Below are 27,724 nucleotides of genomic sequence, written 5' to 3' on the forward strand. Positions count from 1 at the left end.
TAAGAGTAAGAGAAGCCTGTTTTTTTTTTTCTTTCCCACTATAAAAATATATTTAATTTATATAGTAAAATAAATCAGTTGTGTGATATAAATTAAACAATGGGCATTAACAAATAAGAGTAACAAAATAGTAAATACAACAACATTGGATCAGCATTGGATTGCAAGATAAAACAAACACAGTAAAACAAACAAAAAACAGAAACCATAAACAATAAATAATCCATATTTAACAGGGTCAAGACAGAGAATCTATTAAAATGTGCACGACCGCTTGCATTTATATCCGTTTTCTTACATACATAGAAAACTGATATAAATGCAAACTTAGGGGTAAGAGTTCAGATTCACAGAAACTGCAGTTACAACATTTGACCATGGGGTGGCAATGTAAGCTAAAGAAAAACTCAATTAGAAAAAATATCAAATAAAATCAATTTCTAATCGATCATATTCAGATCAGAATTTGTGCACAAAGACAACACAAGCTGCTGACTAAAGATTTTTTTTTCTAGAATTTGAATTTAGTTTGAAGAGTGGGAAGCAACCTCCTTCTAAAGCTCCCCACGGTATTGTTTCTATTTCACTTGTTATTGCGTTTAATAAAACGTTCAGAGTTGGGTATCCTCCCCTGCTCCCGGGCTGCACTGTTCAAATCGTTTCCTCTCTCGCTTGACATGTTAATACAGCAGCTGACAGTGCTTCAGCTCTATGAGCAGGCAAAGCAGTCTGGCTCTTATGAAAAAACGAAATTACCAGTTATTGTTTCAGAATGTTAAACCAGTAATCTCACACCACCAACGGAGTGCAGAATCAACTGCAGAACCCAAGAGCTGGCTATGCACCTGCAGGCGGTGTTGTTAGAAAGAGATCACCCATGTAGCACACAGATATACCGCATGGACACATTGTTTTAATACCACGCAAGCCGCTCCAGTACAACACAATTGTTGGTTGTGTAACAGAGCGCTTCGTGCCATGGTATTTGGTGCTACTAACTCAGTGTTACGGTGTGTGCAGTCGTTCAGAGTGGTTCTGGGGGTCTCGCTCCAGTATTGAGGTATTGCCATTCTCCTCTAGATCTGGCTTGCTTTGAGTTAGCCTGCCTCCTGGGTCTCTCAGAACCACTGAAGCACAGCTCTTTACAGCAGACATCCATCTTTAAAAGCCAGCCAAGCAAACGGTCTCTGGAATCAGACAGTTAAAACTGTAATACAATCTACTGAGCATTTTAATGCAGTATGCATGCTCGGACTTGCAACCAGAGTTAATGCATTTCCTGAATGAAACTGGCAGTTGAACGCTTTTCCAAGTCTAATGTAGAATATATTTTCATTTTAAAATATTCATGCATTTATTCGTTTGTCTGTTTGGATTTGGCCACTTGCCCCGAAGGCCAAATATTGCAACTCATGTTTGTCTAAGTGGGATTTCTGTATAGCACACAGCGCCACCAAGTGTTTTGACTGTGGTATGGCTCTTGAAAGAAATGTCAAAACTCGCATTCTGTGCACCCAGCTACCATTTCTGAGATTTGCAGAGAGATTACAGTGTCCACATTAAATTACAGCAAACAAAAACAAGAAAAATACAGACTGAACTAGTTTTTTTTTAAAGCCTCACAATGACTGATTCGCACTAAAGGTTCTTCAAGTGCTCAAAGAGCTCTCACGGAGCCCTGCCAGAGAATTCTGAAGCAAAGGACAAAGGGTGTTTCCATGGCGATGCAGGAACTAACAAAAAGAGTTGGAGCTGATGAAAGGACTCGGAACAATGGGTCTTTCTCTCACAGCAGAGAGATCTTTGGCTTGAGGTACGGGACACATTTTAAAAAGAACGGGGAAGACGCAGCTAAACTTCCTGCCAAAGCAGACTGTGGGCAGAGCAGAAGCTGGTGATCTCGCTCATGCCCTTGCCTCAGGCACCGTGACCCTGTCCTGCCTTCGCTGATCACTGTCAGCATTCTTCTGGAGAATGGAGAATGATCAAATGGTTGTAACGTTGACAGTATCAGTGCATGTCGTAAACCCTCCTGCACACAGTAGATAGCTTGCTTGTTGAACAAGTGCTGACCTACTCGTAATGAGCTCTCATTCTTTACAATGACAGACCTGTCCAGACTCCTATCCTTTACTATACGCAGCTGGGATACGCTGAAAATGCAGCTCCTCTGGTGTTCGCTACGGTAAGCCCTGAACTTGCCATTTGGTTTCTCCTGTTCTGTATTGATCAGTGAGTTCCCACAATTTAGTTTCTCATTTGTTTGAGCACAACAACATTGCATTATTGTCAATCCCTGACTAGCCACTAACCAAGTCCCATGCCTTAATAAACACCTGCCACGGCTGCTTTACAGAAACGTCATTTAGCATATTCATCAGGAAATGACTTCTCAGAACTCAAAACCACTTTGCACTGACTGACTGACAAAGTTCTTCAAACAGATTAACTTCACGGGATTAGGCAATTTAATTAATAGACCGTCCTGTTTAATTGTTTTGTATTCGCCTCAGAAGAATATGTCCAAGAGAGAAGCGCTCCAGCATTAAAATCAATTTCATGGCCCTTTATTACTGGAGAGATAAAGCCAATATTTTGCTTTCAATTTTTCACAATTATTCCCCCTCCCCTCCTAGTTTTGCTTGGCGCAAGCCCTCGGAGGGAACAAGGGCACATCTGTCTCAGGCTGCAATGCCCTAAGGACCGCATTTACTGACTCGCTCCGCTGCCTGCAAATAAAAAAACAAGCCACTTCCTCAACCCTAGCAAAGAAAGGCAAAGCAGCTCATTCCTGAACTGGACACGGACGCTTTCTTCAGACACACACGCACGCACGCACAAACGCACGCACACGCACACTGTGAGGCGGAGAGACAGGTCACCACTCTCGCAGCGCTGCACAGCAGTCAGCATAGAAGCTTAGGAAAGAGAACCACCATCATTGTAACACAGCCGTGGCCAAAGCCAGGCCTTCCACTCCTGATCGCTGTTCCAACCCTGTTCTAAACGGTTTAGCTGAACCAATTCAACCTGCATCCGGATCCCAGTTAGTCCCTGGAGTGGAATGGCCCTCGGGTTGAAAGGGTTAATATAGAACTGGCATCCTCATAAATATAACACTGGGTTGTACAGTTGAGCTACCCTGTATCACAAATCTATGAAGAGGAGCGTACAGTGCTGCATCTATACTGTGGCCCCCCCTCCCCCTTTGTATAACGGTGCACAATCTCTGCAGGATGACCCTCTGTGAAGCATCAGAGGGACAGTCCGTGACATGCAGCAGGCTCCTTTTCAAGCACTCTCTCCGTGCATCTGCTACGTGGCTATTTTTAGCATTGTCCCTCCAGGATGTTTGTGTCATCATTCCTGTGCTCTCTCTCTGGTCCCCCGCTGTATACAAGCTAGGCTGAAGAGGCTTAAAATGTTCCACCATGCTTCCAAAAACAAGGTCACCCAAGAAATCCTAAGAAACAAAACTACTGGGAAAAGCTGCATGGAGACGTCAGGGGGCAGGGGTGGAGGAGGATGTTTGTTATACAGTACAAGCTCTATATTTTGCATTCCAAATGTGCCACACTGCAGGCAGTAGCTTTACTCAGCTCGAAACCACAGGCTTTAGTTAGTTAGGAACCACTGGATACAGAACACAGAATTAGAACACTGCACTGTTCTGTTCCAGGAGTTCCAATGGCGCTGTACACACAGTGTGTACAAACCGAGAGCAAACAAAATAAATAAATAAACACATTAATAACGAGCCTCACCAATAAAAAAAAATAATAAATGAATAAATCATTTTTTTTTTTTCAGAAGATAAGCTGTTCCAGTTTCGTGTCATGGGCTTATGTAATGGTTCTATTAGGTCTCATTATTCAAGCCAATTGTTTTAGATAGATAGATAGATTATAGATATATATATTAGACACACACACCTCCCTTTTTTAGTTCAAATAAAGACTGATGGCGTTGCTGGTCGGAAGCTGAAGAGAATGTTTGGTGGTGTCTCACAAGCTACCCTGTTTGTCACAAAGTCCTCGGTGCAAACTGCACGAGTGAGCAAGGGACACTGCATGGGCTCCGTCCCGTGAGCAAGGGACACTGCATGGGCTACGTCCCGTGAGCAAGGGACACTGCATGGGCTACGTCCCGTGAGCAAGGGACACTGCATGGGCTACGTCCCGTGAGCAAGGGATACTGCATGGGCTACGTCCCGTGAGCAAGGGATACTGCATGGGCTACGTCCCGTGAGCAAGGGATACTGCATGGGCTCCGTCCCTGCTTGTCACCACACCGGAAACCATTCACCAGACACAGACACAACAAAGGCTTGCGATGAAAGTGATACAACACTTCACCTGCTAACAGAAGAGAGAACAAAAAGAAGAGAGAGCAACAAAACGGTGTAATTGTCTCTCTTGCTCTGCCCTTTCGCTTTTAAAAAAAAAAATGAAAGCGCACAAACAAACCAAGAACATCTCCATAGCTACCTTTTCATCTGCGGACTGACAAGTGCCTCAATACGGTCCTCCTTCAGCGGAAACAGTACTCTATTGCTGCTTTCAGAAGGCTTTTCAGAGAAAGCTATCAAAGCCACACGTAACAATAGCATGAAACGCACACTAGCGATCAGAGAGAAATCTGTATTCAAATCAGGCGGCTGAAGTGTTTCTCTTTGGACTCTGTGATAGATCTGATCCCTGCTTTATGCTGTAGTTAAATGTGAACATGTCACAGCTTATTAAAAATGAAGAAAGACAGAACAGGTCCACTGGCCTGGGCTGTGTCTGGCAGCCCAGCAGAAGGTGTTAAAAGTGGAGAGCTCCTTCGGCACACAGAGCCTGTGCTGTGGTTGTAGATTTCTGCATTTAAAAAAATCATGAGGACAGATGGCTTCACAGGTTTGATTGCACATGTTTTAAAGCTCATGTAACTTCACAGCGCTGGACCGCAGTTGGGTTATTTATTGTCAAAGTCATACAGCATGCTCCTTCTTGACTAATCTGTTAATGTTTTTGTTTGGTTTTTGGACACTTTACAGAACAGTAAAGGGAGCTCAAAAGCACTGGGATCTGATTTTGCAATGCTTAGACATGTTCCCTCTGCTCAAACTAGTCCCCGATTTCCCAGCTGAAATCATGATAATCAAGAGGGTTTCAGCCTGGGTAGTTTATCGCTCAAGGCCAGGGATCCTAAAGGGATACAGCATCACATTTTAATTAAAGAAAACATGTTTAACCCTTTCAGTCCTGCACGTTTTTTGTTGAGCTGAAGAATGCGATATTAAGTTATTGAGTATACACGAGAACAGGACAAAATCTCAGTAACTTACAGGAAACTAATTACAACAGAACACCACATCATAAGGCTATGGTTTGAGACTCCCTACTGTACAGGTAACTTGCAATGCATTCTCAAATGAAAACCGAGAACTGGACCTAGTGGAGACGCTGGGAAACTAGAAATCAGGTATTTTAGGTTTCAATGTTATGTTTTTCAGTTTTATATTTGGGGATTGTTTGGTAGGGCTGCTTTATAAATACAAAAAAAACAAACTTTCCATGTTATTTAAATAACAGTATATACTGTGCAGTGTGATTGAATTGGACAAGAGCAAAAAAAAGTGATCAGTGTTTGGCAACCGACTGAAAGAGATGAATTGGTTTCCTATTACTGGTGAGCAATACCACTGGCAGACAGAGTAATTGAAGGTCCAGCCGAAAAGCTTATTCATTAGAGGAGGACAGAAATTAAGATAGTAATGTCAACATGTATTAATGGTGTTCAAGTTACATGGCACGGAATTAGGAAGTTACCTTACTGCTTTTTTTTTTTTCCAACAAATTTACTGCTGGTCTAGCTCAGTCTTGTGCAAATAAGGGAATGTGTTTTGCCAGAACAGATCCAGAACCGTTATGCTGTATGAAATGATACATTTCAGTGCCGTACAGGAAGACTCACATTAAGAGTCAGGAACACACACTCTGACCTCACAGGGGAAAGCAAAACAAAAAACAAACAACAAAGTTGCAACACGTCAGAGGAAACTGTGAAAGGCTAATGCAATGTTACCTCTTCAATGCACTTTCATGGTAGCAGGCTCATTACAGAACGTAGGGATAGTAATTAAACCAGGCCACCTCGGTCCTCTAAACACTGCAGTAAACAACTTGCATTTGTTATGCATTTTAATGAGTAGCTGAGAGAAAAAAAAACAAAAACACAGGTGTCTGGTGAAATTGGGACTTAAGTCTGGAAAGTGAAAACGAGATAAATAATTCATAGATAAAAAACATTTCAATAAATTAACAAATTTAAATAATAATTATAAATTTATCAATAAAGTAAGCATTTCAAATAAAAGGCGATTTCGCTGGAGTGGAGGAAGAGGTGGCACACCTGTTCAAGGACTGGCCTCTCTCTCTTTCTCAGGTAGGGGAAACTACTGTGGATCAGAGTTCAAGTAGCCTGAAAAGCAGATACTTCCTGAAAATGAGATTTGCTATTTCATTTGCACAAAGCGTCTCTGCACCAGTATTGATCCCTCTTGCGAAGTCCGGCGATGAACTGTTTTCATGATCAGATACTAATTAGTCAGCTGGAATGAAACCCTTGCTGAGAATCACATGCAGAGTAAACCCAGGCAAACACAGTGTGAGGGAGCCCGCACTGTACACACGGATATTCATGTTCGTCAGCATTTGGACTGAACAGCACTGAAGATGAGAAGTTATTCAGACAGTGCAGATTATTACGATGACAAACCCTGACTGTCCTTTACTCCGCATCGTTAAGTCTTACTGAATGTGACAGATCTGCTATGTCTGCGCGCTGTGGTTTGTGCAAAAATGTGTTTTACAACAAGGGAGCAGAGACTGTGAAATCACATTAGAAAAGCCACTTTTATTAAGAAAGGCTGTCAAACAAAGGGGGGGGGGAGCAATGCGTAATACTGCAATAAAGCAGTGCAGCAGCCCTTGAAGTTCTTATTTAGTAAATCGACATTCCGATCTGACTTTTCCTTTCAGTACCGCACCACATCTCCAACATCCAGGCACCAAGCAGAGAGTAGAGAATTCCAAAACAATCAAAGGTAAAAAATAGCACCTTAAAATGGGGCAGTCAAAATTAGATTGATTAATGTAAATAACTTTTTGGGATTCCCCACTTGCATAATGTATATAAAACACACAACAGCCCCCCCTTATGGTTTTTAACCAAATATCCAGAAACAACATTCCACTTTAAAACAAGCAAGTTCCAATCAAACGTCATCGGTCCAGTGCTTTAGTCGGTAAACGCTGTACCGCTTGCATTTTGTGTCTTTTTTCTAATGCGAGATTACTTTTACAGCAAGTCGTTTATTCAAATCGTACAACAATAAAAATGGGAAAGCAGTACGATTTTAGTTCAAAAGACCCTGAAGGAGCTCTATAAAAGCACACCGGCTGAACTCTAAACACACAGCTTACTGTAGTTAATCCAATACCAGACAGACAGCGCATTTGCATTTCAAGGTAAAGTGGGAGTTTGATGGCAACTCCCTTCTGATATCTTGAAAAACACCAGCAAACCATCTGAAAGCCACCTGCTTGTTTCTGCAAGGCAGTAAGGAAAGGTAGCGAAGATACTGCTGTGTGTGTGTGTGTGTGTGTGTGTGTGTGTGTGTGCATCTAGTACAGTAGCTCCAGTAAAGCCTGAAACACGAGGCTGAATATCCCAGACGGATGGGCTCCCCAGCTCGTGATTCTTAACTGCCCCAGCCCCGTGGCGGCTCGTTCTGTTTGTTTATGGCACTTTGGGTGATGATTGCTACTGATTCACAGCTATAGAAATGTCACTTTATGTCACATAAACATGATGTAAAGGGACGTGTGCTGGCAATATTTCTCAGAGGACGATTGGGAGGCCTGTCAAGATGCGCTGATCTACAAACCAGATTCGCTTTTCACACTTGATGTAGGACCTTGACAGGTCTTCCAAGACTGAAAAGGCAACTGTTCAATAAATGTTCCCACGTGCACGTCTCTTTGTCCCCTGGCAGGGAACGTGGAAAGTTCTGGAACACACAGCGAGTCATTTATTTATTTTCCTGCACGGATTACAGAAAGCGCTTCATAATAAATTAGCTCGACTCTTTGCACCAAAGTCAATTTTTAACCTGCCGAGACTCAGAGATTAAGGTAAATCCCTGGAAGCCAGGAGCACTCAGAAAACGCCTTTTCACCTTGTACTACAGCAAGGTCACTGACAGTATCTGAGAATCCGTCGCGAGCTGGAAAAGCCCAGGGATTTAGAGGAAGGGAGTGAATGTTAGCTCTACTCAAATCATGCACTTGCTTCAGCTCATTCAACTTCTTTCCAGGAATGCACAGGAGAGTTTTCTTCATAGCCGCATTCACTGCCCATCTCTGATTGGCTGAGAAGCAGTCATGAATTGCTGTGCTTGTGCCAACGAACATGGCATATGGTATTTTTGTGATATTAATCAAACACACTGCTGTCCCTTCTGTAGCTGCCTGATTAAGTGTGCCAACAAGTTACATGAGGTTTAAAACCTTTATTTGTTTGCTTTCAAAGAAATTCAAGCCTAAGTTTAGCAACACAGGCAGTTCAGTCCTGCGCTCTGCTCTGCTGCAATAACAGCAAGTTTATAAAAGAAATAATCCCCACGGCTACATCTTGTGATACAGGGGGCAGGGTTACAGGGGAATTACTAAGTGTTGCAGAGCATTTTGATTGCATGGAGTTACTATCCCTGCAATGGGCTTCACGGATGGTTACCAATTCACAGATCTTGTTAACCAACTAGAGATTATTTTCCATCGATGTTGCCATTACTTAGAAGTCAATTGAATTTTAATTTGCCATAAAACATGTTTTTGTATACCGAATTAAAACAACGATATATTGCATTTAATGTTTATGCATTTTCATTCACTTTGATTACAATGTTTGCAATTACGGCTCCTTTTACTAATTAATGGTTTTATAATGCCAATAATTATGTGGCGGGGCAAATGTTTCTTTTTGAAATGTTAATTGCCAACACTTTTTTTATGCAGATTTCAAAACGGGATAAACAATAATTAAAAGGCATAAAAGTCCCCCCTTTCTCGTACTGCACGTCACTTAAATGCAGTATTCACTCGCTTTATTTGTCAAATAAATAAGCAAGCCACATGCAATGTGCTTCTGTTGCATAAAAGTTTCTACAGAGCAAAAACGACCAATCTGTTGTAATTCTACAATGAATTGATTTGTATTCGATCCCGTGATGTTTCGTATTCGTCCATTTGCAATAAATGTAGCGAATGTGGAGCAATACTAGTTCAAACTGAATCAATGTATTCCACTTCATTCATTTGCGTCGCTCTGTACTTATTAAGATAGTTGGACAAGGAAAGTGGGACTCACCAGGGAACTGGTAACTGTAGCTTGGGGCGAATCCAGTGTATCCACGACCGTATGTTGCAACAATGTTTGGGTAACCTTCGGGAGAAGAAGACAGGACAGGACAGTTAGATTAGACATGCAAAGCACAGTGCAGCACCTGATCACATTCCCTGTGTGTCACAGTGCAGAGAGCCTTTACCAGCACCACGCTACAGCAATGCCACACCCGCACAATCAAAGTATTCTATATACAGACATGCAGGGGGTTCTGGTGTATGCACACACAGGGAGTGCTGACCAGCAAAACAAGAGTTCTGCCATTGCCGTACAGGAAATTCAACCGCTTGTTTGGGAATTTCACTACAATCTGTTACCTGCCTTTTAATTTGCTGATGCAGAAAGTTTTAATGATGACTAAATATTTGCTTCAATGCCGCCGCCACCTCTCCCCACTCCCCCTCAAGCTTGCATTTGCACGGTGATTAGTGAAGGAAACCTAGTTCACATGGAGGTGTGTCCTGCAGAACATGCACAGAGGATGCACGCTTGCCAAGTGTTTGCAGAGGAAAGCAGTTGAGACAACTGTAGATTTTTTTCTTTTTTTTTTCTGTAGTTGTGACAAGTAAAGCAATGGGAATATTTTAGTTGGAACAGCTAACCTGTCTTGCTATACAATGGAGACAGACTGTCAAGTACAGAACACACACATTACACACAACGTGCAGTGCGCAGTAAGAACAACAACCATCATCATTATCAAAGCTTTCATATTCTGAAACATTATTTGAATTTTCTGTTTTGGGAAAAAAAAAAAAAAAGCTTGTGCAAATTGAGCACTTAAAACAGCTTAGTAAATGTAACCACACGTCTGAAAACTACTCAAAAGTGACATTAACTGTGTAGCAGCATGCTCTTCAAAATGACACTGCACATCCTCGGACACTTCACCTAAACCCGTTCGGAGGAGCTTCTATCACTGCGAGGGAGGAACACAGCCTGCCATTCCTCCAGCACATTACAGCCATTAACTGACAGCAGAGAGAAAATGCAAAACCAACACCTTCCCGGGCACTGGGCAAACAGCCTCATGCTGTTCTGCTTGCTTATTTTGTGAAGCAGTCTTGTTATGCAACTCAAAAACCTATTTTTTTTTTTAAAAGCATTACTTGCCTGAACTTTGTCCTTTTTTTTTTAATAGCTTGAAGAGCAAATGCCTGATGCTCCAGTTAAATATACATGACACAGGTTTTGCTTTGACATTTAAAGAGCTTACGATGAATGTACTTTGGTTCGGTACTATTGACTGTGGAGGATTAGTAAAGCAGCTCCCCCCAGCATCCCCACGGAGACGGGGAGCAGCACAGAGCACAGCCTGATCCCAACACTGGCTTCAGAGCGGCACAGAAAGGACTGCAGAGTACACTGAGGAGGGAGATGCACCCGAGCGAAGGGCAGCAAGGAGGATCGTGTACACCAAGTACGGACCGGGGGGAGGAACGAAGTGTGTCGTCACAGCTTTCCCTGCCCTGCCCTGCCCTGCCCTGCCCTGCCCTGCCCTGCCCTGAGCAGACTTGGCTGCTTTGTGGGCTTCAGACCCAGTAATTGGGGGCTTCCTTGAGTTCTGGTGACATGGACCAGACCGTGTTGAGAGAGACCAACTGACCAGCAGTGCTGGAGCTCCTGAAACAATGGGACCGTGTTGAGGAAAGAGATGGCATTCTGTATCACAGAGCTTACAACACTGCAATGATCAGGTGGGGAGGGTACTGCTTTCAGATGTTTAAATAGCCCACGGATTGCTTTATAATTTTGTTCTGAGAACTATTGATTAATTAAATCAATTAATGAATGTAATTAAGCCTTGTGATAATGCAGAATCAGAATACTAATAGACTGCACCCCCTCCCACCCACTGGTAAGTTTGCACAGACTGACACACACGACTCTGCTCATATTTCCTAGACAGTTACCACTTCAGTGTTGGACAGGAAGGCTGATAGCAATAGCACACGGTTCAACTCGCTGTCTGTCTTGCTTACTAAGAGAGGTCAGTACATTGCACCTTCTCACTTACCAGCAGAACTATGGTTTCAATAGTTCATTTCTGCAGCATCTTTTTAAATTCACAGAACAGGTAAATCCACTTTATAAACACGGGAAGCCTGTGAAATGCTGGGTATTTGCAGCGTAAATAATGTCTGCAGCTTTATCTTGGTGCCTGAGCTGCTGCTTCTGCATCTTTACTTCATTAACACGCATGCTAATGCACCTATTGTTTTGCTCAACAGTTCAGATTCACTTCAAAATCAATTATCCGTTTGGTAAACCCATTTTTTTTTTTGCAGACTTAAATGCGTATCCATTTCAGCAAACATACATGCGGCATAACACAATAGAGATAAACGGCCTGATTACGCGCTATAAACAATGGAACGGAGAAGACTTTTTAATGAGATTTGGCACATACGAAAATTACAGTTCCTTAAATATTGAGTCTCGTTGATTTTGTATGCAAATTATTGTGTGTTTTCCAATTTCAATTCAAGAGCGCCTTGAAACTGCTGTTCCAAGTTAACTCTTTCTAACCCTAATCCTTAATCTGATCAAACTTTCAGAGGGTTTTCGGGGGGGGGGGGGGGTTTGGGAGTGGATTGGGGGTGGGAGTGACCCTGGATTGAAAGGATCTCGTTTAAAAATGAAACACAATATGTATATATTTCTTAAAAGTTAATTTGAATCCTTTCATCAAACCTCTACGACCTATTAAAGTTAACCAGCAATAATTAGTGTCGAAGGTCAAAGGTGACTGAAGAGGACAAGACGGATTACGAACAGGCAGCAGCTCCCAGAATAAAACCCCTAATATCTATATCCCATTATTCACCTCCCTCTAGGTCAGGCAGACGAAATCATAAATTCATAATATAACATTACTTCAATTTTCCTCTTCATTTAGCTCTGTAATGCATAGCTCTGCTCTGGTGAATCCGGGGCCCGGATTTGCGCTGTGGAAATGGGGCTGGCTGAATATCAATAGCATATTTAACGCAAGCCCTGTGTGGATGCTTCATCAAGTCAAATTACAGGCGGGACGACCTGTCCTGCCGCTTCCATTAGCCACCATTCGGATTCCTCGCTCGGCATCAAGCGATTTATTTGCTTCAGTTACTTTCAGCAGACGATCAATCTCACAGTAATTATCTCTTGTCACTAAAAGCAGAGCTGGGGATCGGCAAAAAAACACTGTGTGTGTCCGTGCGCCTGTCTTGTTCTTGTCAAATCTACAGCAAACTCCTCTGTCAAAACAAGTTCAGTGCTGGGGAACAGAGCTCAGGAGACAGGGAGAGGCTGTTCAGTTCAGTGCCTCCAATAACACAGGGCGGTGCGTTCCTCGTTGAGAGATGGGTCGCTTATTTGCACGCTGATCGCCGTGCAGTGCATAGGGAAGCTGTCAGTGATAATACTGATCCACTTGCAGATTAAAGAACACGAAGCTAGCAATGTAATCTAGTAAACCCTGCCTTGCTAGTCAAAGATTATTTATTACTTATTGTTATATTATAAGGAAAAGCGGCCTCCGGGGTTGCTAGAAAGAATCAGTGGGTCCGAATCACGTGACTCCGTCCAGGATTGGAGCGGCGTTTCAAAGGCTGCCGGGAACGCAGTTGGAAAGTCCATTTCTCAGGAGCCTTGGCAAGAGATTTCCAAACAAACACAGCAGCAGCTGGGCCAGCAGCTCGTTCGCTCGCTCGCTGCAGAACAGGTGCCATCTTGAAAATTGCTTTCACTCGTTTTTAAAATCCCTGTGTGACGCGGGGTATTAAATACCTTTTTGTCGCTGTTGTCAACAGGAATTACAATAAGTTGTGATGGCAAGTCTCCGGCTGAAGCATCTGGTATTGGGGATGGGGGGGGAGGGGATAGACGAACACGGTTCTATTGCTGAGCACAGCCATACTTACTCAACATCCCCATTCCGAGCATGAAGGCATCCATGGTGTAGGGGAGTCCCCTAGCACGCCCCCTCGTCCCCGGGGGGAACATCACTTCTTTCGGCTGGGCCTTCTTACATTCTACCTGATGGGTGTAGGGAAAGGAAAAAACACAGACAGAGAGAGAGAGAGAGAAACAGAAATGAGATGTAAATGAATTCCATCTAAAATGTCAAATGAATAGCTGATCCAGTTAAAACAGGGATTTTATTTTTAGCTTTTCTTTCATGTGCAAGCTTTCTGAAATTATACCCACAGTGCAAGTCATAAAGGGAATTTGTTTAACCCTCTGGTAACTATATTAACACCCCCCCAACCCCCCTGCCTCCCCCGTCGCTGTCACTATTCACTGGATCAGACGTTTGAAATACGTATTTGCACACAAGCAAAATGTATTTCTAAGCCTGTTTTTGACAAGAAAGGCAAATCTGTCAAGCAAAGGAAAAACAAGCAGCGAGGAAGCGTGCAATGTTTCCGAGTGTTTTAAGTGCTAGAAAGATTTGACTGTGTATCAGGCTGTAAGAAATCACACATCCCAGCCTGACAGCCTGACAGACAAAAAGGGTTCCCATTTTGTAAAGCAACAAGTGATCACCCACTGCAATCCGAATGCTACTTTGTGCACACAGTGGTGTCTCAACAGCTGTCAAGAGTGCCTTGCCTGCCTGTCTACTGTATCTATTCAACTACACGGCGCGTCTAGACATCTCTCTGCAGAACCTGTGTGTCTATCTGCCTGCGTGTGCCTGTCCATCTACTTATTTACAGTCTCCTGCCCCGTCTCTGCATCGGACGTTGTGTTTAGGTGAATAAACCTAATGCAGCCTGACGCTGCTCGCTTCTTGAGCATCACGCTTCTGCAGTACAGTGGTTAACAGAAGGAGCTACAATATAGGGTATAACGTATAATGGGCAACAAACTAAGACAAGCAAAAGTCCTCAAGTTTCATTGGCTTAAATAAAATAAAAAAAAAAAAAAAGGATAATTAAAACGACTGTTAAAGACCATTTCCAACAGACATCAACGTTGCAAAATGTATTGATTTATTTTGGGGAATAGGCTAGGGTTTGGCTTTCCTGGTGCAATATTACTCCAGTAACAGTAATCTAAATGGACTGGCCTTTCACCGGTGCGTTAATGACTAATCTATACATTAACAGACTAGATGGGTGACACTCATTGCACATTATTACTTCTGTAATTCCTTGTAGTTTCCATTGTTCAGGTCCTTTCCCTCCTAACGAGGGTACTGTTGCAGATTTTTCAACTACAAAAGCTGCAGATGCTTCCTGGTACTGAACTAACTTCCTGTGCAACTGGTCAGTTTCTCAATTAGTGCATGTGACCTACAGAACAGGAAGTGATTTGGAACCTTTTTTTTTTTTTTTTTTAAAAGATGGTTGCTTTCAAAGAACGTGAGGAGGCACTATGCTAAGAGGATCTGCTGTATAAAGAAACACATTTATTTAACTGAAATTACTGAGATAATAAAAGCCCTCAGCCAGCGGCATCTGGGTTTGAACAATGCGCCCTGGAGTGAACAGCTGGGTGAAGCACTACTCACACGCAACAACAGCTAAACAATCATTCATTTACATCTCCACCGACAACGGCACTTTAAATATTAAACAACAGCGCATGTACCGCTGCGCTGAGCCGTTAAAGAGGATCGAACAGACCTGTTTTACTTCCTGCACTGAAACCTACTATTAAAACAAAGATAATAATAATCTGTTTATAACCCTACTCCCCCCCACGGGATACTTTAATCACTGCAGAGATATCAACATCTTCTGCGTATCGACACATTCAGCTGCTGCATTTAATACAGAACAGAACTTCCTTTGAAAAGGTGAAATGATGTCATCCACAAGACCTAGTAGCACCTGGGGGCTAATAAATCTACTGCACTTTTCTTCTTTAGCTCTGCTCAGACTTTGACAACACAAAGGAAAAGAAGAAGCCGGCTAAACGCTGCTAACTTGTTTAAACTTGGCATGGGCCTCTAAAATCAATCGGGCATCCTTTCAATAAAGGGGGGCTCGATGGGGCCCCTATCAGAAGCACGCAGGAGTCGGGACGACGTCAGGGTTCTGGCAGGAAAAGACACACCTCCCTATTCTTTGAGTTCTCATGATGGCGTGGGGCGAGCATGCTGGGCAATATATTATCCTGAGCCACCCCGGCCTCGCCGGTAATGGCTGTCCTTTCACTCCCTGCCTGACAAGTACCCCCACCTGCTGGCTGCTGTCAGCATTTTCATTTATCTATGGAAGTAACAGGCTTCTGGGTCTCCTAAACAGGATGAAGCTGGATGAAGAGGCTGTTTGATGTGTCTCTGAACGGATGAAGGAGGAGAACGCTCCATTTCGATCTGGCATGTGCCTGGAAAGCCAAGCACTGACAGAGTAGAAAGGCTGGCGAGTGGAGATGGTTTATTAATCTGCTGCTGTGTCCGGAGCGCGGGGAATAAGCTGCAACGATGACACGATGGGAGTTCCGATCACTTCGAACGAAGCACGATCCTCACACACAGACATTAAGAAACATTCCTTATAATAAAAAATAAAAAAACAAAAGGTGTTCTCATAAAAAAAAACAACATCTCAGCTCAGACATAAAAAAATGTAATTGTAATTTTTTATTTTTTTTGTCTTGTACAGGACTTTTATCGTTTCTTTCTTAAACAAAAGTTTCCTGATTTTTGATGGGGAGTTAAAGTAAGCAATCCCAAAACAAAGTTTGCATTACAAGTACTTCGAACATAAAAGGAGACAGGAAGTGTGTTTGGAAAATTCGGTTTCAGATCAAATCGGGGCATCTTAAATCAGTATAAATCCCACTTGCACGTAATGCTGAAATACCAAAGGCTGTCTACGAGGTGTGCCTTGTGCAGTCACTGCACCTCGTACTGCACACACCTGCTTCGCAAAGCATTCTGATGCTTTAGTGCGTTACACACACTGCTATAGAAATGTCAAGTTCACTGGTTCTGTTTCCACCAGCAGCTGCAGCCCTATTCCATCCCTCTCCCTCTCTCTGTCAGTTAACAGGAAGCAGAGCCTGGTGCACAGCAGTGAGTCTGCAGGTTTCTCTGTGTAGGTGGCTATGTGCGTGCCTTCCTCCATCACAATGGTCATTAGAGAAGTCTGGGTAGCAGATGCAGAGCAACACGGCTAATCACTGAGTTTTTAAAACACGACCTTCTCTGTGTGACGGCTGGGCTTCTACAGGTGACTCCAGGAAAGCAACAATTTTCAGGTTTACGTAATTTACCAGTTTAGTAAAATAGGGGATTAAATGCATGCCGCGGCGAGGTTACACACACCACCAGCTTGTGTTGTGTGTTTCCTGGGTATCTAAATAAAGGATAATTGGAAAGGAAACGATGCTGTGTTGTGTGAGCTGACAGGCAGTAGCTCCGTGCCTGTATATTCATACGAGATGGTTATTCAGGCATGACAAACGCTTACAATTGATAGAGCGCTCTGATCTTCAGGATTGCAGTGGATTGTGGGTAAATCTGACCACACTGAGAAGTGGAAAGAGTTTGATCAACAGGCACCCCCCCCCCCCCAGGGATTGGACACACAGCTGGATTTTATTAGAGCCTTTAACAAACACTGGATTCCGTCAACCACCTAGGGGAAAACAACAGATCCTTTCAAATGCGGATGTTACACAACAGCCTTTATCTTAACAGAGCGTTCAGAAGAATTTTCATATATTGTGCTGCATCGATACTGTATATTAAAAACACATACGGCACAAGCCATGCATGCAAGGGGAAGCGCACAGAGATAGAGATGTCAGAAAGCCGGGAGTTTAAGTTTCCCTGCAGACTGTACATCAAACAGCCTGTCTCCAAAACCTGTGTTATTGTGCTGCTCAGTGGAAGAGCAGGCCATTTATTTTGTTCAGGGAGACAGGTGCAGATCTCTGAGAGAGAGGCAGCTCAGGCTGGCTGGGATTGCACAGGAGTCAGCTCTGGCCTCTTCCAGCCTGGTAACACAGCAATCATGTGCGAGGTGAACTCTGCTGCGCTTCACTCAGCAAACTGCCGGAGCTGAACGGCTCCACTGATTGGTCCACGGGATTCCGATTCCTCCTGAATGTGGCGGTGACATCACAATCACGCCCCAGTAAGAGGCATTGGCTCGCTGCATGGCAGGGAAATTCTGGGTTTGTGTGTCTTCCACAGTTAAAGTTAAGCATAGAGACTGAAGCATGCGGTTTATTTTCCTCCCCTCATTAAGACAGTGCCGTCTTGCATTGCACAACATCAAGCAGCAAGTAGCACACTGTAACCCAATTACAGTTAAAAAGCACATTCAACAAACAAGGTATTCCTAATACAGTAAAACCTGAATTAACATGTCCCCACTGGGACTGAACACTTGTGGCTGATTAAGACTGCTTGTTCAAGGTGCCTCTGTCATCCATCACTTTGTATTAAATACAAATCTGTGCTGGGCTTGGTTTGCTGGCAAGAGCCTCACTGCAGGTACTTGTAGCTTCTAAAACACTCCTGCAGTGCAATGCAATTACTGTAGGGGCCTGGAATATAGAATGCACAACAGAGCCATATGAACATTCCAATAGCTTTGAAGTGACGGAAAAGCCCACGATGACAAAGCAACTGGGGTATTAACAGAATTAAAAAGCCAGTCGCTCATACTGTCAGGCCCCTGCTCGGTCAACGTAACGTCCTGGTGCATCTTTCAAAGAAGTTTTTTTGCGTGACGCAGGAGAAATCACAGCCAAACATTCATTTCACAGACACGCGAGGCAGGAAAAGGTCAAATCCGACAAAACATTCCATCTCGTTAGCCAAGCTTCCTGGTACAAAACTGCTACTCTGTCACCTAGAGGTAAGAAACCCCTCAACTTAACAGCGAAGCATAATTCACAGCAACTTGAATCAAATGACATGAGAGACTCGGGGGCCCTGCTGCATTATTGATACGCTTACAGCTATTTTGCGTATGACACAGAAATCTATATTCAACCACAGAAACGCTGTCAGGAGCCACTCATGCGTCCCCAACAGGACAAACCTATTTTATTAGAACAAAGAAAAAAAGTGTTTTGGATGTGCTTCGTCACAATCTGCACTCGCTCCTGGACGGCTCTGTGCTCGTCTGGGAAGCAGCTGCGTGGGCTCCATGACTAATTTGGGGAATTTTATTGTTTTGAGAATTTAATTCCTTTTAGTTTGTTGATAAAAAATAAAAAATAAAAAATAAACTGTGGGCAGCGACACCGGGCGCTGTATACTTTGTTTCTTGTAATTCTATCATCTCTGAGGGTTTTATTGTAGTCCATGTTTTTGCGAGCCTTCTCGGTCGGGTCTTGCTGTTCTACGAGAGCATGCCAATCTTCTGCCCTGGTTATAAAACGATACTGCACCGACACGTAGCACTTCTTGCCTTCGGTGTTTTATTTTGTTAGACTGTATTGCTGCTTTACATGAGTCATTTGTATTACAGCTTGCTGACTTCCTGGCTGTCAAGTTCAATTTGAAAACCATGCAAATGCGGTTTGCATTCCACGGCTTTAAAACAGAAGAACAGAAGTTAGGTTTCCACAGCTAAGAAGTCATAAAATCATAAAAACATACTTTGTTGATTATCCAGTTTGTTTAGATCCCCACTTAGAGAGACCTCACCCCGACAGACACACACACGCAGGAGCCTGTCTTCAAAGGAAAGATCACAAACACCTCTGAAGAAGGAAACTGCAGCTAAATGTACTGCTCATATCAAATCACTGCCAGTAACATATATCCACAAACCGCATGCGTTTGAACACGTGGATATTTTTGTAATAAAGCCCACCTTTTGTGTACACCAGGGGAGGAGGCATTCAGACATATTTATCTTAACCTGCCTGTCTAGTGTTTGCCCCTCATCAGTCAAAACGCCCTCCGTCTTCTAGAAAGAGGATCGGGCAATGTTTTGACAGAGCTTTTAAAAGGGCTGAAATACAGTAGTCCGAGACGTGCTGAACGTTCCGACAGCGTTTCTAAAGAAGGCGCGCAGAAAGGCAACAAGTGACTGCACGCTAGCGTTTGCAGAATTTAAAAACCATTACAAATCAGACAGCATTAGTACTGTATATTAAAATTAAAATAATAATAATTTGGGTCACATGTGGCAGCTGCAGCAATGGCAGTAAATGGTGGATCTACAATTGTTCAGATGTTCCAAAGAATGGAGTACATCATTACTGCCTTTTAATACAAAATAATTAGCAAGTCAAATATCCAGGCTGATGCTGCCTGGGGAGGCGCTTATGCTCTTCAACAGTACGAACTCTATGAGTGAATTTACAAGCAGAGTGAATAGGGGCCTTCATCCAGGGCACATGTGTGTTTCTGAAACAGATGAGATACAGTGTGTGTCTGTATAAATAATGAAGAAAAGTAACTGATCACCTGCAAACTCAGCGACTCAATAATTAGCTACAACGTTTCTATCTGAAGCCTAAACGTTGTAGCTGCTAATTATTAAACACAGTGGCTTTTTAGTTTATCATTTGCTTGTGCTCTTCATGAAGTATTGCTAGTGACCGACGAGGATCCTGCTGTTTCTGACTCTCCTGGGATACAGAGCCAGGCGCAGGGGCACCATTTACATTTACAAGAATGTTTTCTGATTGCAATACAAAGGAAAAGAAATTAAAAACAACAACATCATTTACTTTCACTTATCAAGAGACAAACTGTCGGTATGAGAAGGAAATGTTTCAAATATACAGTCTGTTTTTCTCTCCCCTCACCAGCTGTTACTGAAGTGCATACAGTTCCCAAGCAGCCTAATTTAACTAGACAGCTAGCTACAGTACAGGAGGCAGAGCTGCAGAGTTAAAAAAAAAAAAAACAAGTTACCATACTTTACACACCTGATGCTCTTATACGGCAATTAAACAGTTCTGTGAAAATCTTAAAAAATACTAATATCCTCGCTCCTCGTCACAGAGGTCAGGACTGCTGCTCTGGCTTCAGTTCACACACCCATCTACAATGTAAAATCCTCAAAGTATAAAAAGCTCAGGCCCTAGAGAGTCAGACTAGATATTTGCACTCATTTTTTTGGTGTAAATAAAATAAAACTGTTTACTAGTACTAATCTTTGACTAGCTCACTTCGAGACCAAGACCAGCATTACCGGGGGTGCATGAACCCCGATGTTACTGTTAACACCACAGCGAGGCTCAATTATTTTGCGTTGCTTGTTGCTAAGTTTTTAACATTAACAGTTTATATTTCAAATTTGCGCCGTGTTGCAATTTTAAACGTGTCCACAGGAGGCATTAAACTTCTCTCAAAGAAGTCGTGAAACAAAAAATGTGGAAAAAAGCTGCTCACACAGACACTGGGAAGCAAAATAAAAGTATAATATTTAATAAACAGGCTGGCCGTGCCCGAAAGGACGGGCATAAACCAAAACGAGATGCTGACTCTCGGGAGGTATTGTCCTACCGAAGCACAGCTTCTCAGAGCCTCTTCACCCTGGCCTGCGCACAGGACATGGAGGCAGCGAACCGCAGAGCGCTTCTGAGAGAGACCGCCCTGAGTGTCTCTGCATAATGGCTTTCCTACTATTATTAGTGTTCTGCTAAAGAGAAAATAAAATATTAATCTGGCCGCATTGAAAAATTTATAGAAGTGAAACCGACTTACCATTTTATTATTGATTTCATGAAAATGAATTTCACAGACTTTTTCCACCACATCTTCTATTTCGAAAGTTACGAATCCAAATCCTGCCAGAGAGAAAGACAGAGAGAGAGAGAGAGAGAGAGAGAGAGAGAGAGAGAGAGAGAGAGAGAGAGAGAGAGATTAGATTTTGAAGGAATTGTCTGCATGCACGTTAGAATAATTAAAAATAACTCCAGGTATGTTGGTGGTGCCGATGCTAAAGGTTATATTGTAACACAAAACCAGTTATATTGAGTCAGGAAAGACCGTCTGACAAGCTTCTGTGCATTCTGCTACACCAGGCACCTGTGCTGGGGCTTGAACCCACATCCTCTTGCACAGCAACTCAGAGCTCTAACCAGTGAGCTACTCAATCCATTACTACTTTCAAGGGGTAACCTGTTGGGAAGTTCGACCCCAAACTGCATAGTTAATATCCCACCATGAAGATATTATCTTAAGATACGAGAATGCGTTGTTCATCTGCTTGAATAGGATCTGTAAATAAAACCTGTGTTCATCACAATCATAGAATACATGCACACATCTATCCTAAAACATTCCCTTAAAACAGGGTATCTATTTTACATCCCATTACAGCACATTTACATCAACTGATCCTTTTCTTGGTAATAATGTTAGCGTTGTGTATACATACATACACATTCTTTTTCACCATTAAAATGATGAAATCTCAGAGCTTGCTCTAGCCCAGCATTATTATGAGCGGGCCTCCGTACGGGACAAAAGGGAGACAAACAAAACACAACACAGTACAAAACCCATTTAATGAGATTCATGAAGCTGGGCCCAGCATCTGAATTTCATTAAAAAACTATTCTGTATTTCCTTCACTGATATGTTGCTGTATAACAAGCAGTTATTTTTATGTAAATGTGAGCCCTGCATATCCCAGATATTTCATGCATTTGATGGGATTTTCTTTTGAACCCTTTCCCCTCCTCCCTTTGGAGCTGACCCATTCGCTGTGCCAGTATTACACTCAGTAAGAAGGGGCAGCAGTGTGGAGTAGTGGTTAGGGCTCTGGACTCTTGACCAGAGGGTTGTGGGTTCAATCCCCAGTGGGGACACTGCTGCTGTACCCTTGAGCAAGGTACTTTACCTAGATTGCTCCAGTAAAAACCCAACTGTATAAATGGGTAATTGTATGTAAAAATAATGTGATATCTGTATAATGTGAAATAATGTATAATGTGATATCTTGTAACAATTGTAAGTCGCCCTGGGTAAGGGCGTCAGCTAAGAAATAAATAATAAGAAACACTCGGATCTGGTGACTTGCTACAGCTATTCAGCATCAACAGCCCAAGTGAAAATAAATAACTGAGGTTACATTTGTATTTACATATTTTAATTGTATTAAAAGAAAAAAAGGTTAAAGAATAATGTATAAAATACGGTTTGGGAAGAGAAACAGCTCAATTATACTCAATTATAGCACTACGATCAGCATTACTAACTTCAATTTTCAATATGTAATTTCCAGAGCCACACAGATACTGCTGTGATAATCCAAGAATAGTTTTGAGAAAAGCTTTGTACTATATATATATATATATATATATACACACAGAATTTGGAATCTTACACCGTTAAGGAACGTTGAGTTGAGTAGTAAAATAAAAAAATACCACAAAGGTTAATGGTATTTTATCTGTAGACGAACACAAGCTGAAACGAGATTTGTGCTCATTCAGTCCGATAACGCTGGCTAAGGGGTGAAGGTAGCTGACAGGCTGTGGCTGACACTTGGGATGATAAGAAAAGATAACAGAACACAGCTCTGATAAGCTGAGCCAAGATAAGTACTGTGGCTGAGTGAGGGTGCAGAGATATCACACCAAAAAACAACAACCACCCAGAAAACACCAGTCACCCTCCTCGTAAATATCAGTTATTAACGAAGGGCAAACGCACTGTCTAAGAGCTGCCCAGAGAGGCACATCTCTCAAATTCGGGGAAACAGACCAAGAACACACCGAGTAGGCCGTTGATTATCAATTGCTTTTAATTCTGAGCTAGTATTCCAGTATTCCATACAGTATGTGTGTGTCAGCTAGTAAAAGCAAAAGGAGCCCTGCTTAAGAACCTCAACAGCAATCCAAACTGATCCAGGGGCAGAGCTTTCCAAGCAGCCCGTTTTTAAATGCATGCAAATGAAAGGTTTTATTTTGTAAAAGGTGTTAGTATGGCTTCTCAAGGCTAGTTTGCAGGGAAAGCAGTTGCAATATCTCGGAGCAGCTGTTCCACGCTGCACGTAAAGAACGATCATCCATTCATCCCATGATGGCTCCTGCAAAATCATTTCTGGAGAGAACCACTCGGCACGTGTCATTCCCAACCCTGGCCTTCCTAACAATAAGTTGTGAGGGTCGCTGAAATGAGATGCATTTCGCTTACCGTCTGCCTCAATCCAATTCTGCCTTCATAATCACCAGGCAGCAGCCAATGAGACTTCCGACATCCAACAAATCGGCTGTCAAGGACAATTTCTCATGGCTGTAGGGCCTGCCGTGGAAAATATGCTTCCAATGGAGCCAGGGTGACAGCCTGGTCCAGACAGAACCACCGCACCCCAGATCGAGCCAGGGTGACAGCCTGGTCCAGACAGAACCACCGCACCCCAGATCGAGCCAGGGTGACAGTCTGGTCCAGACAGAATATAAAATTTGACATGAATACTGTATGGTTTTTTTTTTGTTTGTTTTTTGATTATTATTATTTATTTATTTTTTTCTATTTTTTTTTTCTTTTTAAAACAAAAGCAGTTGTGATAGCTACAGCACAGACTGTTAAGATCTGATTTTACAAAGTGAAAGAAACCTTTTTTTAAACCATGTCCAGAGATGGGCTTTTTTTTTACTATACACTTGAGTTTTGAAACAGGAACTCAGACACTTGCAATCTCTGGCACAATAATAAGTGTTACTTACTATTACCCAATAGCCCTGGCTGAGTGGATTGCATCTAACACTTATTAGCATCAGGGTCTCCAAGGGAATCAGCTGACACTTAAACATTTGCAGACTCTTTAGAGGCAAAGCGATTCAACATGTTTAATGCAGATCCCTGTTGGTAATGCTCACAAATAAAATTAAAATGCAAAATCAATGAGTCTGCGGGTGACCTTTGCTTGAAAAGCCACTTTTGCTACCAGCAATTTTAATCCATTATAAAACAAACTAAACTCAAAACTGATGGCATTACTGAGGCTGATTATCACTCTGGAAACGAATACCTTTTATAAGAGAAACTAAAAACGTTTTATAAGAACACAGTCTCTGGAGCTGCTGGTCATTTGTTTGTCGTTAAGGTTAATAGCTTTCTTTTATGTTCTTGAATTAATTTTCTACTTTCGCTGGGATTTAGAAATGAGAATAACTTTTAATAGCCAGTAAGGATAAAAATCTCAGACCTGAAATGAATCCCAAATTACTGGACATTCCAATACAGGAAGGTTTGGAATACCGGAACACTAGGGTTGGCTGTAGTGGATTCTAGAGCAGAATCTTTAACAGCGCAAATCAATCAAATTCAAACCAGAAGACACAGGGGGTCCCCAGGACCAGGGTTGGGTGTTGTGTGTAATAATGATTTGGCACCTCTATATGCAAGTGCCTGTCGACTTCCTTTCTCATCTCGCTAGAGGCAGGTATAAACTAACAGCCGGGTTTAACCGTTTCCCACCTCACTCGAGCAGCAGAGAAAAAGACTGGAGAACAGGACTCGACTGAACTCCCCGTGACTTCACACCTCCTGATGGAATAAAAAGATGAGAAAGCAGACGCTTCGAGTCTTTATACCCTCTCGCTACCACCGTGTGGGGGGAACGGAGAGAGGACTATCATTACATGCACTTCTAGTAAAAGCACTTTAGTGCTGGACCTCTCTGCTACTGTGCTGAATGTTGCTGAATTACATGGTGTTTTATATATATATATATATATATATATATATATATATATATATATATATATATATATATATATATATATATATATATAGTGTAGAAGTAGGTCTAGACAGGTTTCAAATCACAGAGGAGACATTTTCACTCCTATGCAGTCTTGCACAAGATTGGTGTCATTACATTTCTCTCCTGAAAAGTTCTGCATGGGTAGAAATGATGACCTCATTGCTCATCTGTCATGGGAACGGTTACTGGAGTATTCCACTGTTGATTCCATTCCATGGTTGCCTTGGCTCCCAATATGCTCCAATGGCTTGTCAGCCTGGATGGGTTCTACAATCTGCAGAGTGTTGTGAAATTCTATAGAATGTTGTAAAAAGAATGGAATTGTATTCTATTTTATTATGAAGTGCTCCGAATGTTTGTCAAACTCTAATACTATAGAAACCAACAGGACAGGAGAGGCGAGATGAACGTCTTCAGAAACCTCTGCTAGCAAACCTATTTCCTAAACTTAAAAAGCATGTACATTTAAAATGAATCATCTGTCAAGGCACGAAACATCTCCCTTGTGGGTGAAGACCACAGGACCTCTCACCGCTGACCACACTGCATGGTGTGCTGGCGAGGCTGTGGACTGCACTGGGCAACTACTCATTTAGTTTTGTCTTCGATGTCCTACGCTGCAATGTTTGCTTGCTAATGGATCGCTTTACCCCCATCATGTCTCGGATTCTGCCTGGGATGTCTATAATGAGTGCTGTGTTATTTCTTTCAGTACTTCGGTATTTGAAATATCTCTTCAACTTGTGATTGCAACTTGTCCACACATTTTTCGTCTCCTTGATAAACGAGTGCTCTTACTATTGAATTAATAATGAGCACAGATACTATAAACAGAAGCAATACAAGTCAGGCTGTTGCTGGTTTAATCTGTATTTATATATATATTTTTATCAAGAGGACTGGCTTGCCAGCCTGGTGATCATTTCTTTGTTAGAGTAGCTCTGTGCACTCCAGGACAGCAGCTGCTGGGAAACAGCAAACCGATGCTTTCAAGACAAGTCGATAAAATAGATCAGCCCCAATTGATGCAGGTTTCTGCATTATTCACACATCCCTTTAATCTGAAAGGAAAAAAAAGTAACTCGGCAAGCGAAGAGGCACCTGGAAGCGAGAGCGAGATCGATAGCAGGGCTGACAGCACAGGTACTTTTAAACAGCACTGGCCAAAGACATTTAATTGAGGGGAAAAAGTGTCTAAACAGGGAATGAAAAAGGACTATTTTACAGCCTCCCGTCACTGTATGTTTGCTTTATGTGTGTGTGTACATATATTATATATATATATATGACACACACGCTATTTTGTTTTGTTCTAGTTTCCTAGCGATTTTCGCTTTTAAATTTTATATTCCTTGCTGGCAGGCATCAAGTGTCTAAGGGAAAAGACTGACTTCATGTTTGATGTCACCAGTGTGTGTCACGCTAATTATGAAAATGCTTGTATTGGAAACTGCTCGGATGCAAGGCTTCTTGTAATTTCAGTGCTGCTGCTGCTATTAGACCGGTATCTTCTACTGCTTGCAACCCCTCTTACACGTTTACAGTACAGACGTAACCTGGCCAAAAGTAGCAGCTGCTAATTACGACTTTTAAAAAGGCAAGGCTTTTCTTTAGCCAGAGACAGCACTCTAAAAGCTGCCTCTACCCATCTCGGTGGCTGATGAGATTGGTAGCTAAGTGGCTGCGAGCTGGAATCAGAGAGAGGGGGGTCATGGGGGGGGCACTCTCAGCTGGAGAAATGGAGAAAGGTCACTGGAGAGTCAGAAACAAACACACACACTGTAGCTTTGATCTGCTCAGGTGCAATATTGGTCAAAACGCACACAGTTTATTGATTAGGGACACTATCCATAGAGGCTGGGTAATCCATAAGATTTGTCCGACCTAATCTCGGCTCACGAAATGGTATATTGCTATTCGTTCCAGGTGTTGATTTGAGGTCATTATTTACTGAACTGCGGATGGTGCCAACATTACACTGGTATATCGCAGAGCAGTGGGAACTGAAAAGTAAAAAACAAACAGCTCATCATTACTATAAATGTAAATATGAAGTGATTTATAAAATGAATACCACTATCAGCAGATATTTCAGACCAGGGAATTGTCATTAGCACTGCCTGGTTTCTGGGTTAATTAATGTATATTATAATAAAAAGCTGTTTTAAAGAAGCCTGTGTTGTGCTCCAGACGCTGAGTAATCCCCCTATCTCAGCTCGATTTGATTCACGCCCCAGGCAAAACCGCTACAGCACTCAATCAGAGCGAGGAACTGTCTGGCTTTTTAGACACTCACTCACACAAACAAAAACGGAATTGGTTTGCTTGTGGATTTCAAATCATTAGTCAACAAGAAACCGAGACAGCTTACAATTCGGTCCCTCTGCTTTTCTACTCTCTCTTTTATTTGAAGAGAATTATCCAAGCCTTTAGACTAGAGCGAGCACACTCGTTTTCAAAAGAACCACTCTCCGCACTTTGCATTCTGTCCCCTCTCCCCATGCTTTGGGGAGGGGGGGGCTAGCAGCTTAACTCATCGCTCAGGGTACAAACCCTGAAATTCAACTCTCTAAATCCAGCTCAGGGATGCCAATAGTCTAGAGTTTAAACACAAGTTTGTTTTTTTCATTAAATATTTA

The 27,724-nt window shown here is 42.4% G+C and overlaps 1 protein-coding gene across 10 annotated transcripts in view; it reads right to left on the reverse strand.

The window, feature by feature from the left end:
• Positions 1–27,724, reverse strand: part of LOC117964284 (RNA-binding protein Musashi homolog 2) — a 159,462-nt gene that overhangs the window by 29,135 nt on the left and 102,603 nt on the right. For all 10 annotated transcript variants that reach the window (XM_058997878.1, XM_058997876.1, XM_058997872.1 and 7 more), the window contains exons 8-10: positions 21,071–21,153; positions 13,356–13,470; positions 9,415–9,489 (exon numbers count right to left, since the gene is read on the reverse strand). In XM_058997878.1, the coding sequence (XP_058853861.1) occupies positions 9,415–9,489; positions 13,356–13,470; positions 21,071–21,153 (273 nt within the window). The remainder of the gene's footprint in view (positions 1–9,414; positions 9,490–13,355; positions 13,471–21,070; positions 21,154–27,724) is intronic.

The sequence above is a fragment of the Acipenser ruthenus genome, chromosome 24 (assembly GCF_902713425.1).
Source record: "Acipenser ruthenus chromosome 24, fAciRut3.2 maternal haplotype, whole genome shotgun sequence".
In the NCBI taxonomy this organism is placed as follows: Eukaryota; Metazoa; Chordata; class Actinopteri; order Acipenseriformes; family Acipenseridae; genus Acipenser; species Acipenser ruthenus.